We start from the raw sequence: 14,246 nt of genomic DNA on the forward strand, positions 1-14,246 counted from the left end.
CCATCTTTGGGGACGTTGTTTCCATGAAGGCTGTCATAGACGTGTTCCTCTAACCGGCTGAGATCCAGCTGTTGGTACTGGCAGATGTTACCTGACACATCCACATCTGCGTATTCATCAAGGCCGAAAGAGACAGTAGACTCCCGCTGCTTTGTTGTGAAGTGGGTGCAGAGGTCAGGTTTTGGCGGTGATGAAGCTGAAAGATCAGCACAGTCTGGATCTGAACAGCCGCAGCGAAGTTCAAGTTCAGTTCTTACATCAGGTGTCATTGCCTCGTAGTCAGATGATGTCTGTGGGATGAGCAGAAACCTGATGACGGTGAACTTACATGAGAGATCATATTATTTTCTCTATGCAAAATGATTCACTGGACAATGTGCTATTTCCATCAGACAAAAAAAGGTTTCTGAACAAACCTCTCTATTCTGGTGTGGGCCTGATCTCCGGTGTTTAACAGCCAGCAGAAGACAAAGTGTAAAGAGACACACAAACAGCAGCGCTGCCACACACATCACTGCAGTCAGAAACAGCGGCAGGTTATGCTCTGCAGGAGAGAACGACAACTGATGATCAGCCGGCTGAGGATTAACTCACACACATACAAACTTTAGCCAGGCTAAAGGGATGTCAATTTGTTAGTCCACCAGTTTGATTGACTGAAATATCTCAATAATCATTCAATGGTTTGCAATAAAATTTTGTAAAACATTATTGGTCCACAGAGGAAGATATGGAGGTCCCTGCCTTTTCCTCTGGCACCACCATGAGGTTGACATTTGTGGTTTTGAGTGAAATGTCTCAACAACTACTGAACAAACTGCTATGAAATTTTGAATAGACATTTCTGTCCTCTTCGTGATGAATCATAATAAGTTTGGTGATCCCTTCATTTTTCATATAGCACTATTTTTAGGTCAAAATTTTGTCCAATACTTGGGTTTATGACCAAACATCAGCAAAAGTCATGACATTACCATCCACCTCAGCTGTTGTGTTTATTGCCAATTAGTAAAAGTTAGCATGCTAACATGGTAAACTAAGATAATGAACATGATAAACATTAAATATCAGCATGTCAGCACTGTCATTGTGAGCATGTTATCGTTTAGTTCAAAACACTGCAGTCAATGTCTCATTACAGCCCAACAGAGCTGCTAACTTGGCTGTACACTCATTTTCCACAAACATACCAATTTCACACATCACACACACGTCACTTACTATCTACTCTGATGTTCTCTTGTGAGATTGGTGTTACAGTTACTGGAAAAGACAAGAGCACAAAGTATTTAGGTAAACACAAATAAATACACACAGAGCAGCCTGATGTACTGTCTAGTTACATAGATCTTACTGTAATGTATGAGATTTTCTGGGGGGGTTGCTGTTGTTGAAGGAAACCAAACAATAATTAGTTTAATAGTATAATTGCTGCAGCATTTTTACAGAAAAGAAAGTTCAGAAGAGGAACATGTGTGGTGAAAGTAATTCTACTTAGTTCTCATTTACAGTACAGTGTAGACCTGCCCTATGAGAAAAAGTCCCATGATATAACCTCGGTTGTATATATATACAATTGAATTGAATTTATTGAGTTTATGAGTTTATTCAGAGTTTGTTTGAGACATTTTTAGATCACAATCACCAGGTGGACATATCAGGACAAAATGTGATATTTTCCAGTTGTCAGAGCACTCTGATTGGTCCTGTTACCTGATTTAGCACCACAAATAGTCTGAGAAACTATAGTATTTCTCTTGTAAGCGACCTATGAAAGTAATCATTAACCAGATATCAGATTTTGTGATATTCATTTGAATATAATATGCATTACTGAAAGCCACATATTTTATAACTGTTAATATTATGATCCTGTGATACTGTAACATGATATACTGTACCTCGGGAAACATTCAGCTGTATGACAGTGATATGATCTGACACCCCACACCAGTACGTCCCACTATCCACTGGGACGAGTTTATCCACGCTGACCATGAAGAAGGCTCCGGTGGTGTTGTCGTACAGAGACAAACGTCCTTTCCTCACCAACTGGTCGTGTTCGTTGGTCCATATCAGGTCATCAGAGGGTATGTTGTCAACAACATGCCAGAAATACTTTGCATTATTCTGCTTGTCGTGTGGATATTCACATCTGAAGTCAAATCTTTGACCCTCCAAACCGATGACAGCTGAGGTTTTGACACCGATCAGGGCTGTCAGTCAGAATAAACTGTATTAGTTGCAAAATTGTTCAATAAGTTTCAATAAGCAGTTTAACTCAAAGCAAAAGCACACAGCCCACCTGGGATTTGTAGTATGGTAATGATGGCAGTTAGAGTTGTTCTCCATGAGATCCAGGACGCTCCCATCACTCCAACTTTTCCTTCAGTCCACACTCTTAGATTCTCCCCTAGATACACAATGAGGCAGCAATCTGGTCTGAAGATCGTGTCTGTGTGTTCAATCAGGTGCTTTCAGGCTGATGAGTTTAAACCTCTTCCTCTTTCATGAATGACGCTGCCCACACACAACACTCAACCTATGAAAGTGAAATCACTGCTTGTGTTACTCAAAAAGTGACCTATCTATGTCTTTATAAACTCTTTTTTACACCATGCACATCAGTAAATCACTGTTTTTTCTTTAGTTAAGAAAATAGTGCAAATTGAACTGACTCCTTTAAAACAATCCCATCCTCCTGTGTAGTCCACCTTAGTGATCACATAGGTCGACTGTACTTGTGCCTCACATCAGTACTTGCTGTCTGGTACAGCAGCCACAGGGATTTTCCATGATGTACTAACCCAAATGCTATTATTATTGATCTACAAGCATCAATGAGTGATTTATTAAAGCAATTAAATCTGCACCAATCAATACTGCTGTTTTTATTGCTATAGCTGTCTAAGTTTTCTTTAATAAACCAACTGCAGGATTAAACCGCAGACGGAGACATTAGCAGTTAGTTGGTGAACATAATGGAGCATTTAGCAGCTAAGGAGCCAGATATATATATATAAAGATATATATAAAGGAGAGTGAATATTGGAGTCTTTTATTAATTTATTAGATTGACTGAAACATAACTCTAAATTAATACTTAAATTTCTCTGTGTCTGCTTTATGTGTAAATAAGCAGTTGTATTTGTTTACCATAGCAACTTTATACTACAGATTCATTTGTGTTTACAGTGTGTTTCACTTCCTTCAAGTAGCCAAAAAAAAGGACAGAAAAAGAAAAACGCTCACACTTACTATGAATAAACAATTTATAAAATATTCTTCATCAAAACTGTATCTTAACATGCATTATTAATATCTGATCTGCGTAAGAACAACAAGCGGCAATACTACATCAGGATCTAACTTGTGTCTTAGATTCAAACATTCAGGTCAAAAATGGAGCTCAGCAAAAGTTAAATCAGGATTGTAACTGACCTCTAGACTTGACCCTCTATTCTAAATTGCACTCCTGAAGCCTTTCCCTCTTCGGCATTCCCAAATTTCAATTTTTCCTCCATTATTTCATTACTCTAAAATTCAGTAAGTCTGTCTTTAGATATATATTATGCAAGCAACTAGGCCTAAAACATCTTCTTATTTTGAATTATACAACAGCGTGATAGTACACACAGTGCAGTATATTTCACAGTTTTGCAGTGATGTGCAGGAAACACTCATTCGGTGGGACATGTCAGTGTACGTTGCTGTCTGCCACGTTTTGTTTTTTGAAATGACCACTGAGTGTCGCCAAAGTCAAATCTTTTCAAATCTTACACACAGACGCATCAGCCCAAAAATGGTTAAAGCTCTCTCTCTCTCCCCATGGTCTCACTAACTGAATACATAGAGTGTGTGTATGCATCATGACATAATCAGGTCCAGTCAGTCATTTACAAACACGCACACACTTGCTTTTGTCAGAGGAGGACATTGCGTTGATTCATCCACGACCACATAATCCCAGAGAGTCCCCACCACATGACTGTGTAGACAGATTTACGTCCCCACAACATGAGGAATACCTGGACCTCACACACACTGAGCCACATACAGAGGATAGACATTACAGGAACACATGTACATTACAATGTACAATAGCAGTGAAATCACACTTTTTAAACTGAAAATATTACATTTCTTTGAGAATGCAGAGAGACCATTGTTTTTTGCGCATACAGAGAGAAAAAAATGCCATCAACAGAGTTTTTGCAGCTCAAAGTGCTTTACAAAAAACACCTTATCATAAAATGCAGTCCACTGCAAGAACACTGTGATGTTACAGCACTTAAAAGTCTTAAAAGAAGTTATTTAAGTCTTAAATCAACACGTCTATCAACGATAGCCGTTTCAGCAAACAATTGAACATTTTAAGTTTCATAAAGGTACATTTTAATCAGAGCTGTGGTATTATATTGCTGTTATTGTATACAACCATATATCTGAGCTTGGACTGTCATCACTAAAGCAAAAATATTCAAAAGAAAGGAAAATAATTCTGCAAAACAACAGCTAGGAAAGATGCCATTTTTAAAGTTAAAAGTAAAATTGTCTCTCTTTTGGCAAGCGGACAGAAACAAAATCTAAACAAAGATAGAATCTGTCTACACCCCTCAGCCTGCCTGTGTAAAGGGGAAAAAATGTAGTTCAAAGTGACAGATAATGTCACTTAGATATATCTGGAGAGTATAAGAGGTAACACGTCCATGAACATCATACCAAGTTTGAGAGTAACTCAGATTGTTCCTGATAAATCCAGACCAAACCAAAGTGATCTGGGCCTTGATTCAGCCGAATCACAGCAGGATCTCGAGTGACAAGTCAACACTTTACTGGTACAGCTCTCTTTATTTGTGTGTTTTCTTAGACAGTCATCACCGGGCCTTTGAGATATTATAGGTGGCAACGGTTTGATGTAGATCCTAGGGCTGGCGTCATGCTTGTCTTGGATGTTTCTGGCTGAGTAGTTCGAATAGGCGGTATCTTTGTCACAGCAGACGTTTTCATAGATATGAAAGGGTACGCTACAATCGGCTGCTGTGGATGCAGATGTTGGTGGATCCTGTTTCTTCTCAGATAGATTTTTAATGGATCGGACTTCCTCCCCAGTCTCACCACGCTCACAGTCGGCCTGTTGGACAGTGAAGAAAAGTAATCAGCAGGTTCTTGTGTGCTCTGCTTTTTTACTACGCTTACTTGAATTGTGTCTGTATACTCAGTGAAACTTATAGATGCCACATAAAGTTTACTGATCTAGTGTGAAATTTGCACTGTAAATATGATGCACTGCAAAATGGAATATCAGAAAATAATAATGAAAATATAAATTGAAAAGACGAGCAACACTTTGTTTTATATGTCCACAATCCCTTCATAATAATTTCATAAGGCACGAATTGAATACAGTCTCTATTTCCCTATAATTAGTACCAAATACATAGTTCTATCAGGAAGCTTCTTGGAAATCATTTGAAAATTATTGACCCATATAGTGTTCCCCAAAACTGAACTGCACAAAATCATTTTGTTTGTTTTATGCTAAGCTAAGCTAACCATGTCCTGGCTGCAGCTGCGTATTTAACAAAGAGATATAAGAGTGGTGTCAGTCTTCTCATCTAATGCTCGTCAAGAAAGCGAATAAGTGTATTTCCCAAAATGTCAAACTATTCCTTTAATGCAACACACTCCTTGAGGTTTTAAGGCATCTTCATTCAAACTCACCACAGGTTCGAAATACAAACAAATGTGGTGTGATTGACTTTTGGGAAACTCCTCTCCACACATACATGACCTCTGAAACCAGGAAAAGAAACTTGATCGTCGTCAGATTTATTTAATTCGCTGTCAACACAGTCGTCATGTTTCTCTAGGAAGACTGTTGTGCTCTGAAGAGCCATGCTGACATATCGATCCAGTTTCTATATTGATCCATACCTCTCTGTTACTGACGTGATCCGTACTGTTGGAGCAAACTTGTTGCTGTTTCTGTTTTTTTCTGCATTTCCTGAAGCTCATTGCCACCACCAAGACTGTGAGCATGATAACAGCCCCGGCAGTAGCATACAATACAGTGCCTGACCAAAAAAAAGGACAGATGGCTCAATAATTAAAAAAAAACACAATAAGTATCCGTCACCAGCTGATATTTGTGCACCAACTATACCAACTCACTTGCGCTGATGCTGTTTTTTCCTCCATCAGTGAAGTTTGAGGCTATAAGGTGGGATAGAATATTAAAAGTTTACTCATCTATTATTTATTATCATAAAGGTGAAACTTTATGACTTTTTCTTCCTACCTATTGAAGCATTTGTACTGGTGTCCATTTGAGATATCAGTGGTGTTGAGCTGGAAATATTCTGATACGTCCATGTGGAGGAAACGTCAAGTATGACAGTTGTTGTGTCATTTGCAACAGCTGTATGGAGAATGTGCATTCATGAATGCACAAACACAATGTAATACCAATCAGTTTAAGGATGAATCTACGGCAATTCAAGATAAGAATAACTATAACATCATGCACATACCTTCTTTTACAGTAAGGTATACTGCAGTGAACGTATCAAAACCAGGCCTGTCCACTGCACACCAGTATCTCCCCGCGTCTGACAGATGGAGTGGATTGAAGGTAACGTTGAAGACTCCGTTGCCCGAGTCCACCAATCTTATCCTTTCTGCCTCTGCTCTTCCACCAGATTTTACAGTAACCCGTATGTCCTCATTGGTTTTGCATGGATCCTTGCAGAAGTACTTATTGTTTTTCCATGCAAAGTTGTGCGAGCACTGGAAAGAGAGCACTCCCCACTCGAATCCCTCCACATGGATATCCGCCCCTTCTGTCCATGTAGCTGCCAAAATGACATGAGTTAAGGCATCTTTCAGTTAACTGAATGTATAGATAAATGAATGGAAACTGTTTATAAGCACACTTACCGTATAGAAGACAGTAGAAGACATAAAAGGTCTTCATTCTGATAGCCTTGTGGTTAGTTCTTCTTCTGAGTATAGTCTCTGCAGGCTCTGCACATTGAATCACCACCTCTACCACTGCACAGCCTCTTGCAAATGAAAGAGAATATCAATAAGCACTCTAACCATCTATGTTCTTCCTGTGGTTTTGACTGTTCACAAACAGAAGTCTGGGGCTGTAGGAGGCAGCCATGAAGCCAAGAGAAGAGACAAAGGTGAAGTGAGAGGGGCGCTGTCCCTGATGCACGCCTACACCCAGTTTCAGTATCCCTGCACATTGTACAAATCCTTATGTGTATCTTGCAATACAGGTAATTGTAACTTAAAAGTAAAGCAGGAAATTAAATTCACCTACATACACTTTATTATTATTATTATTACTACTACTACTACTACAACCACTCAGTCTTCACCATTACTACTGATACTTCAGTCAGCAATTAGAGTTAGATGTGTGTCGATACAACTTGATACAGTTCACGTTGATACTGAAATGTTGTAGTTGCTTTGTCATGGCTGTTTTAAGCAGGTGTTAAAACGTATTAACACATGTAATGTAAATGCTCAATAAGTGCACAAATACAGGCACTAAATGGCATAAAGAACACAGAAAAGGTTTCTATCAGCAGCTACTCTAGATTGAATTATCATGAATTCATGCATGAAAAAGAAATTCATGTAATATCTCATGAATTATCAGGGATGTACAAGAATTAACAGTATCTCATGACTCTCAGACTTTAACTATGAAGATGTGAACGTAATAAACTCAGAAATCATGATGATTAAAATACCTTAGTTGTTGCATTCATTAACTTATTATTATGAATGTCATGATTGAATTCATGCTTTTTCGTTTCCCTTACCATGAAGTGTTGCTGTTACAAACAGTTTGACATGTTTTTAAAGTTTTAAGTGATTTAAACTCACAAGTCTTGATAACACAACATTTAGATATAGGACATCTAAAAGTAAGTTATTAATGTTTTTAAATGTGGGTTCAAATTTATGTGGCCAATAACTTACAGTTTGAGCCTTATATTCCACGCATTAGCACTCACTGTTCATTTACAACCTGTTTATATATTTCATACACCAGCATTCAACACTGTTTATTTCATAACCTGCACACACACACACATATATATATATATATATATATATATATATATATATTATTGTGCAGGCCTACAACTACTACGTCAATCAATGCGTACTTCTCCTTCACCATAATACTCCACTTAATGCCTAATTTGCATTTCTGGTTAGATGCCAACTCATCTTGTTCTTATGTACTTGTACTTGTTCAATGACAGTTAAGTTGAATCTAATCTATTCTTAACTTGCACTATATATACGTGTGAACAGCAGAAAATGTCTACGTTGTCATTTAAAGCACAAGTGGCAGACGTGGAGGCTCACGAAGGCAACAGTACAGATGTGAGTCATTGTGGTTGAGTTACAGAGTTGTGGGTGTAAGACTTGCACCAAGATCAACACTTCAGGGAACTTGAGCATCCCAAAAATAGAGGTGTGATTAACAATGTGGCCACTGAGCTTATGAAACTCATTACATTAATATCACATGAAAACCAATCTTGTTATAATCACTTCCTTTCCCAAAATGAGCTTTCTGAAGCTTATCATTACAATGAATCAGCTACAATTAATCCAGAATACTGCTGACTAACACCAGAAGGAGGGCATCTGTTTTAAAGTCTTTGCATTGGTTGCATGTTTTTCACATAGATTTTAAAATTATTTTATCAGTTTATAAGGCATTACATGGTCTTGCATCAGACTGCCTCTCAGATACTTTGGTATATGAACCAGGAAAGTCCCTCAGATCCTCTGGTTCTTCTCTTTTAACTTTTACACAAAGCAGAACAAAAACATTTGTTGATGCTGCATTCAGCCGTTACGCTCCGAGCCACTGAAACAGCCTTCAGAGGATCTGAGAGGAGCTGAAAATATTCATATTTTTAAATGTAAACTTAAATCTATCTGTTTAGTCTGGCTTTTATGTAATGTGATATTATTTTATAGTTTTACTTATTATATTATTATTATGTTTTTATAGACATTTTACTGTTATATTGACATCAATTTATATTATGTATTGTTTTATAATTTTATAATTTTATTTTGACCTGTATCTTTTATTGCTTGTATTTTCTTGTATTATTTTTACTGTTCTTTACCATTTAGTTATCTTTTATTGTTGTCTTATTAAATTAATTTAATTTAAAGTAGGTTTTATTAAATCTTTTTCTTATTCTAATTTTGGCATTTTACTTGTAATTTGGTGGTACTTGCATTTGACTGTGCTATATAAATAAAATTGATTGATTGATCATCGAAAAAAATCATAATCTTAATCACGCAGCAACAATGTCATGTACAGTACGACATTGTGCTGTATTCTGGTGTAAGAAGTTAGTGTTAGTTTGGTGTGTGTGTGTGTGTGTGTGTGTGTGTGTGTGTGTGTGTGTGTGTGTGTGTGTATGTGTGTGTGTGTGTGTGTGTGTGAAATGTACAGTGTGTGTGTCTGTGTGTACATTTGTGTGCAAACAACAATATGAAGAGGTCACTCTGTCTTCAGATCCTGTTGACCGCATTGACATTGCAACAAGAGAAAGACATTTTGGTCATGGAGCTTTGAGAGATGGTTGCCTGACTCAACAGTGGACATGTTGAATTATAACTGTGTATAGCACCCTCTGCAGGTCTACGCAGGTCTCTGCAGGTCTCTACGCAGTGTTTTTTATGGGACATTTTCTGTGCACATAACATATCGTTATGTCATTACAGGAGCAGATTTCCTTTTCCTTTCTTTACCGATGTCTCAGCATCTTGTCTGCATCACACATCAGATTTGTCATCTCACATATCAAATGTGAAGAACATGCACTCAAACAGAAATATACTCAAACACGTGTCCTTTATTTGATTTCAAATACAGAGAAAAGACAGAGATGATCTCTCAGCAGAGAAAGCCTGCTCAGTCCAGAGTTTTGGGATCAAGTGCCTGGTAGATGGCAGCGTACTGGGAAGCATCCTGAGCACTGGACTCTGGGTCAACATCGGGTTCTAAAGACTGCAGCCTCACCACTGCAGTTTCCTCAGAGTAATCCCCCTGCGAATAAATCAGAATCATCATTAAGACTACTTTCATCCAAGCAGTGAACTCTCATTAGAGATGAGTACTTAATCAAAATGAAAATAGGTTAATAATAACACTTACTTCACCCTTGTCTGCTTCATTTCCATTCTGACCTTCTGAAACTAACAATTAACAAGATTCATTCAATGTTTGAGTGCAAGCAAACATGAGCCTGCTCTGTGTTCACATTGTGGGGTGAAAGTAGTGTGTGTGCACATGTATGGATGCATGTGTGTCAACTCACCCGCATTACTGCGCCAGTGTCCATAGAATATAAGAGGGATAATTGCACAAACCAGCAGAGCCAGGCTCACCGAAACTATGATGACCACTGTGGTATCTGCAAACAATCATATCCATCTTGAGGCTCAATTGTTGTGTCAGAATTAGAAAAAAAAAGACAGTAACATGAGTGAGCTTCTCATTCTTACATTTAATTTCAGTCTGAAACATGTAATCTGCATTCTGGGAGTTATTGTATAATGATATGTTGTAATAGACCCTTTTCACAGCAGATATTTTGATTTAATCAGTACGCGATGGAGGTTTTTTATTTGGTTTTCCTTCCAAAGACAAACTACTACTCCAGGATAAACTTGGAAGCCTATCAGCTTATGTTAAGTCCTCAGCTCAGTATTTAAGTGCGCTATTAAACTCAGACTTGATTTCAAGTGGACAAGCGAAAGCCACTGTAAATCCTCCTTTCCTCAGGTGAGCAGTATCATTCCTTTCTGAAGCTAACCTAGCAAAAGTAGTTAAACCCCTGATTTTTGTCTCTGGATTACTGCAATACATTATATTCTAATCTCAGCCAAAATAGTCAGCAAAAGCAAATCTCTTTTGAAAACCTACTTTTGATTTTTTTTTAAATAAATATTTTATTAGGTGATCTTTTTATGTGCTTTAGTTTTATGTAGTTATGTGTGATTTTATTGGAGCTTTTATTGTGTTTTTCTTACTGTTTTTCAGTGTTATTGCTTTCACTTCTATAGCACCGTGTATTATAAAGAAAGGCTCTATGTAAACACATATTGTTATTGTATAATAATAATAATACATTTCCTTTTAATCAATTTTAATTCTATATATTATGCACATCTAACTACCAGACAAATCTTAATAATAGTTAGCGACCTGTCAGTAAAATGATATCTTTGTCACCATTACACATCAGATGTCTTTTAGGCCTTTTGCAAATTTTCGTGGATTGATTTTAGATCAATCAATGTGGCAAAGATTAAGAATAAACAAATAAATGTATTTAAATATGTGGTAAGAAAGCAATCCAGTGATATCATTTGATAAAGTGGAGCCTTTTTCATGAGTACTGCCCTTAAATTGAAAGATAAGAGTTTTAAAAGATTTTATCCTTTGGTACACTAACCAAACCAAGCTATAGGAAAATATAGCATGCTTGTAACAAGTACCTGTGAGGGTCCTTGCTGCCTTCTGGTTTGTCTTCTGGTTTGTTTTCTCGTCTGTAGCAGACAGCGTTACTGCTGCTGCTGGTGACGGTTCAGCGCTGGATGGGAAGCTGCCTTGGGGCAGAGTTTCTGTCTCGGTCTGCAGGGTGGTAGTGGAGGAGGGAGATCCAGGAGGAACAGTAGACGCTTTGAGAGAACAGGACGGGGGATGACTGGTGAGCAATAGCGTGTGTGTGTGTGTGTGTGTGTGTGTGTGTGTGTGTGTGTGTGTGTGTGTGTGTGTGTGTGTGTGTGTGTTTGCTCATGTGATATTGTGCCTTAGTGGAGAAGAGAAGGCATCACAAGATGTACAGTGCATATAATAATTCAGGGTTTCTGAGCAAAACAAACATTCTCACATTGTCAGCTACACGAAAATACTGGTGGGGTCAGTGCTGTGATGTTAAGGTGCTTTAATGACATTCAGTTGACATTGTTAGGTTTGTTTGATTCAAAATTACCCATCCTGAACTGTTTATTAATATCCAAAACTTCCTAATATTTGCGGTAAATTTTATGAACAAATCTAAAAGGATTCTAACCAAAAACTTACCATCTAGGACTTTGAGATTGACCTTCTGGTACAAGGCTTTAAAGTTTCCCTCCACCCCACAGTGATATCCCCCTGCATCCGCCTTCTTCAGCCTCTTTATAGTCACGTTGAAGACTCCATCCCCTCTGCTGATCTCTATGCTGTATCTCCCTCGTTGAGTGACAGCAGATGTCTTCCTCTCAGTCTGAATGAGAATGTTTTCTCTGGAGCACACTCCTTTACAGAAGTACATGTTGCTGGTGCAGTTGTTTGTGGACCAGCTACCAGAGCAGTGGATAATGACCTCTCCTCCAACATGGCCACTTACTTCCAGCATTGGTGTAGCCTCTGCACATACAGCTGCAGTATAACACAAAGGGCCCTGTTACTTTTGATTACAATCATTATGTACACTGAGATCAAATGTTGAAATGTGGATAAACTGTGTATCAAATGAACACAATAGTACAGTTTGAGAAGTGATGCAGACAGTGATTTCTTTTTAATTATTAAAACATCCTTATGACACTCTGGTTTGGATCTTAGAACTTAGAAAGTAGAAAACGTCATGCAAAACTTGAACTTTTATAGTATTCATTCCACTGTCAGCTTCAATTAATTTGATCAATTCTACACAACCACAGAAGCTGTGTTGTCCTTTTTCTCTACATATTCAGACATTTTTGGTTAAAAAAATTTGTTTTATACTATATGATTTAAGTGCAATGAGCAGTTCATTCAACTTTATTTGATCACTCCCATAATTATGCCCCTGTTTGTTTTTGAAATAGTTTCATGGTGTATGTATATATATTGTTTTTCATTTTTCCTTTATTTGACAGAGTTACAGTATTAAAGATACAGACAGTACGTCACTTGTTTTGATATTTTTGTCACTCTGTGTGCAATCAAGTGTATTACACGGTGCAAAAAAGCCACCATCGCTACCATATTATATTACAAAAAAGCAGTTTGAGGCAATACAATTTTAAATAACAATGCCTTACTTGTTTAATTCAGTAGAATGGGCTTTTTGGTTGTTTTTCTGTCAATAAAGCAGTCATAAAAATAGCAGTTTGATTCCATAAGACTAAACTATATCAGAGGGTTCAGGAATTGCATTAGGCGACCACTATACCTTTAAATATTTTGTAATGAATTAGTGACACCAATTTTCACCTCTTACTGAGAAAACACCATGCTGAATATCATCAGTGCAGTTTACAATAATATTCATTTTTGCAATAACTCATATACCATTGTAAGGTTGAAGATTTCTTCCCATTCACATATGAATTTTAGAATGTAATTTTTATAAATAAAACTACAAAGACATCATAACTCACCTGAGAAGCAACAAAACATGACAATATGAAGAATCGCCATCCTTTATCCGAGTTAAAAACAAAGTAATTAAAAGAAAAATGTGTTCCAGCAGTACCAGACAAAATGCAGCAGTCAGCTTCAAATTATCTGCTTTAATGCCATAAAACATGAGTGCTTTTAATATCCAGAAAAGGTACAAAGATGCGATTGTGCAGCAAATGTTTGCAGCAGTCTTCCACTGGTGTGATTAGTAAATGAGCATGATTCAGTTTTACCATGCCTATTTAGCTACATTATTAAGACAAAGAATATACAGTAGTTCTCCAGCCCCCTTCACTCTCTCACTCCACTCTGAAGAGCTAGTTTATGACTGCGATACAGAAGAAACTCTTGAGTGTTTATGTTTATTATCCAGGCTCTTGCATCTGGCTCTGTGTGCCTCAGTGCATCTACAGTACATGAGGCTGGAGGGCATGAAACTCCGGCAGTCTGCTGACTGTGTCACGGGTGTCAGTGGGCAGCCAGGGGGTAAATCAGGAATATTTTCAAAAACTTTGTTTCATACAGTTGATTCAAGTTTTTTCTAAGTTACCATGAAAACATATTCTTCCAGACAGGCTAGTTTTCAGACTTAGTTTTACCTCATCGGGCCTTAACAGTGTTACAGCCTACTACACAAGCAAGACTGAAACAAGCAAGACTGAAACACAGCGGAAATCATTCAATTTTCTATCAAGTTCCTCATTACTGCAGTAATGAGCCAAGTTGTTATTGCCTAATGTGGAGC

General features: G+C 37.6%; 2 protein-coding genes across 3 annotated transcripts; both read right to left on the reverse strand.

Moving 5' to 3' along the window:
* Window positions 1-202: 202 nt before the first annotated feature.
* On the reverse strand, window positions 203-2,818 carry LOC122978934 (CMRF35-like molecule 5). Of its 2 annotated transcripts, none has more exons than XR_006402774.1 (3): window positions 2,306-2,818; window positions 417-2,216; window positions 203-290 (listed from the first exon to the last, which is right to left on the reverse strand). XR_006402774.1 is itself a non-coding variant. In XM_044346028.1 (3 exons), exons 1-3 carry the CDS (start codon window positions 2,370-2,372, stop codon window positions 1,214-1,216), a joined length of 432 nt encoding a protein of 143 aa, XP_044201963.1. In that variant the 5' UTR covers window positions 2,373-2,381. The 2 variants fall into 2 exon arrangements, 1 of the variants encoding a protein (XP_044201963.1); XM_044346028.1 differs by lacking the exon at window positions 203-290 and having other exon boundaries at window positions 1,214-1,263; window positions 1,902-2,216; window positions 2,306-2,381.
* Window positions 2,819-9,897: 7,079 nt separating this feature from the next.
* LOC122978932 lies at window positions 9,898-12,887 on the reverse strand. Its single transcript, XM_044346026.1, has 5 exons — window positions 12,155-12,887; window positions 11,566-11,748; window positions 10,383-10,478; window positions 10,220-10,260; window positions 9,898-10,111 (listed from the first exon to the last, which is right to left on the reverse strand). The coding sequence occupies exons 1-5, from the start codon at window positions 12,468-12,470 to the stop codon at window positions 9,977-9,979; spliced, it is 771 nt and encodes a 256-aa protein (XP_044201961.1). The 5' UTR covers window positions 12,471-12,887; the 3' UTR covers window positions 9,898-9,976.
* Between the last annotated feature and the right edge of the window lie 1,359 nt (window positions 12,888-14,246).

This window comes from Thunnus albacares, chromosome 3 (assembly GCF_914725855.1).
Source record: "Thunnus albacares chromosome 3, fThuAlb1.1, whole genome shotgun sequence".
In the NCBI taxonomy this organism is placed as follows: domain Eukaryota; kingdom Metazoa; phylum Chordata; class Actinopteri; order Scombriformes; family Scombridae; genus Thunnus; species Thunnus albacares.